The sequence below is a fragment of the Gekko japonicus genome, unplaced genomic scaffold (assembly GCF_001447785.1).
Source record: "Gekko japonicus isolate JY-2015 unplaced genomic scaffold, Gekko_japonicus_V1.1 scaffold200, whole genome shotgun sequence".
NCBI lineage: Eukaryota > Metazoa > Chordata > Lepidosauria > Squamata > Gekkonidae > Gekko > Gekko japonicus.
The window spans coordinates 891,602-893,522 of record NW_015160214.1 but is presented as its reverse complement, the minus strand read 5'-3'; the positions used below and the strand labels follow the sequence as shown (position 1 = coordinate 893,522).

At 62.3% G+C, this 1,921-nt stretch overlaps 1 protein-coding gene across 1 annotated transcript in view; it reads right to left on the bottom strand.

Annotated features, from left to right (window-relative positions):
• Positions 1–1,921, bottom strand: part of EMILIN3 (elastin microfibril interfacer 3) — a 30,702-nt gene that overhangs the window by 27,757 nt on the left and 1,024 nt on the right. The window contains exons 3-4 of the mRNA XM_015410328.1: positions 1,480–1,740; positions 183–391 (exon numbers count right to left, since the gene is read on the bottom strand). Of these exons, the coding sequence (XP_015265814.1) occupies positions 183–391; positions 1,480–1,740 (470 nt within the window). The remainder of the gene's footprint in view (positions 1–182; positions 392–1,479; positions 1,741–1,921) is intronic.

The window sequence follows — 1,921 nt, the reverse complement described above, 5'->3', positions numbered from 1 at the left end:
ACGCTCTTACGACTCCAACTGACCGGCGCGAAGGCTGAAACTGACCAGGAACTCTGCAGTTCTTGGCGAACGTCGATTCCTTTCGTCGCCTAAAACCGACGAAAACGATCAACCCCCCGCCCCCCAGCAGAACGTGCGGAGGCCTCAACGCGAAGAAGGAACAGGGGGGGGGGGGCGCTTACTTGTGTCTCCCCAGGGGCTTGCCCGGAGTCAGCTGGGGGCTAGAGCCTGAGGTATAGAGGTTGTATCTGTTGCCGTAAGGGATGGGCACCGGGTGGCGGTAATAGGTCCCCTTGGCATCGGTGAGGCAAACCAGCGTCCCGACCCAGAGCAAAGAGATCGAGGCGCAAGGCAGAGTTTTCCCGGAGAGCCTCCGTGCCCTGTTCATGTTCTCCAAAGGAAAGCGGACAGAGATGCGCGAACTACACACTCGCTCCTCGTCTGGTCACCAAGGATCCGCCGAGGCCGCCTCTGGGGCCAGTTTTGCGCGCTGCCTTCCAGTCCGGGGAGGGTGAAGGGCGGGGTAGATCCCTCTAGGACAGACGGTGGGCTGTCGCGCTCTGCCCCTGGTGCGAGTCCATGCCAGATCGCCTAGGAGGACGGGAAGGTCCTCTCGTGGAACAGAGGCGGGGGGGAGGCTAGCAAAGCCAGGTACCCCATCCAGACACCTCCGTCCGCTTTCGCCCGGGCTACATCCCCAGCGCAAGCCCCTCTTTTGTACCTTGCCTTGCGGTTCGCCCTGCTGCAGTCAGTCCGGCTCTCCTAGTAGGGCAGGGGAGAGAGAGGCGGGTCCCTTGCCCTGGATTAGCATAATATCCCATCCATCTCCTCCTCCCGCCGACTGGCCTTTGAAACGCTCACTCGCCGCCGCCGCCGCCGCCCCCCCCCCCAAATCAGGGGACAACCCCCCGCGGCGCAGCATCAAACAAACGGTGTTGAGGGGGGGAAAGGGGGGGGGGAGACAAAGGCAGGAACGGGAGACACACAGACCAGAGAGAGAAAAAGAGGGCGAAGAGGAGCAGACGCGGGAAGGCGGACTAACGGGTGCGCTGCGCTCTTGGCGAATGCCAGTCTCGGGGAATGCTGGCGGCGGCGGCGGGGGGGTGTCGATATTTGTTTCAAACCTCTGGTACCCTGATGATTCAGCACATCTCTCTCCCTAACCCACAGGGCATCCCTGTCCGCTGCCAACTCGCCAGTAGTCCGCAGAGGAAAAGAACGATAGGTGTTGCAGTCCTCCACTCAAGGGAAAATGCCCTTTCTCTCTGCTCACGCGTCAGGTTCGCAGCACCCTTATATGCCCGTCTTTAGCCTGCGGTAGTGTAATGTACTGTCAGTACTCGATCTCGGAGTGGGGGGAGGGATTACCACCCGGCCTCCCCACAGCACACAACCCTTGTGTGCAGACAGTTCGTCTTTGCGCGAGGCATATGCCGCGAAGTTGGGTCCAGCCATGACCAACGGCCACCCCCTTCTCACCCAGTCCAGGACGCGGCAGAGGATCGGGTCCTTCGCAGTGCGCCGGGCCACCTCTGTCACGTGGACCGGCTGGTCGGGCAGGGACTCCAGCAGCGCGATTTGATGGGCTGGGGCCGGGTCAGGCTCCGTTTCTGGCAGAGGCAGGCGGCTCAAGGCGTCAGCGTGTCCCATCGCCTTCCCGGGCCGGTGCAGGAGCATGTAGTTGTAGCCCGCCAGGAAGACGGACCACCGGATCACTCGGGGCGACGTCATCTGGGGGGTCTGGCGGTCCGGGGCGAGCAACCCCAGGAGAGGCTTGTGGTCCGTGAGGACCGTGAAGGGCCGGCCGTAGAGGTAGTGGTGAAATTTTTTTCACCCCGGCCACTATAGCAAGAGCCTCCTTGTCAATCTGCGCGTAGTTGCGCTCAGCCGCAGACAAGGTCCGGGAGTAATAGGCTACAGG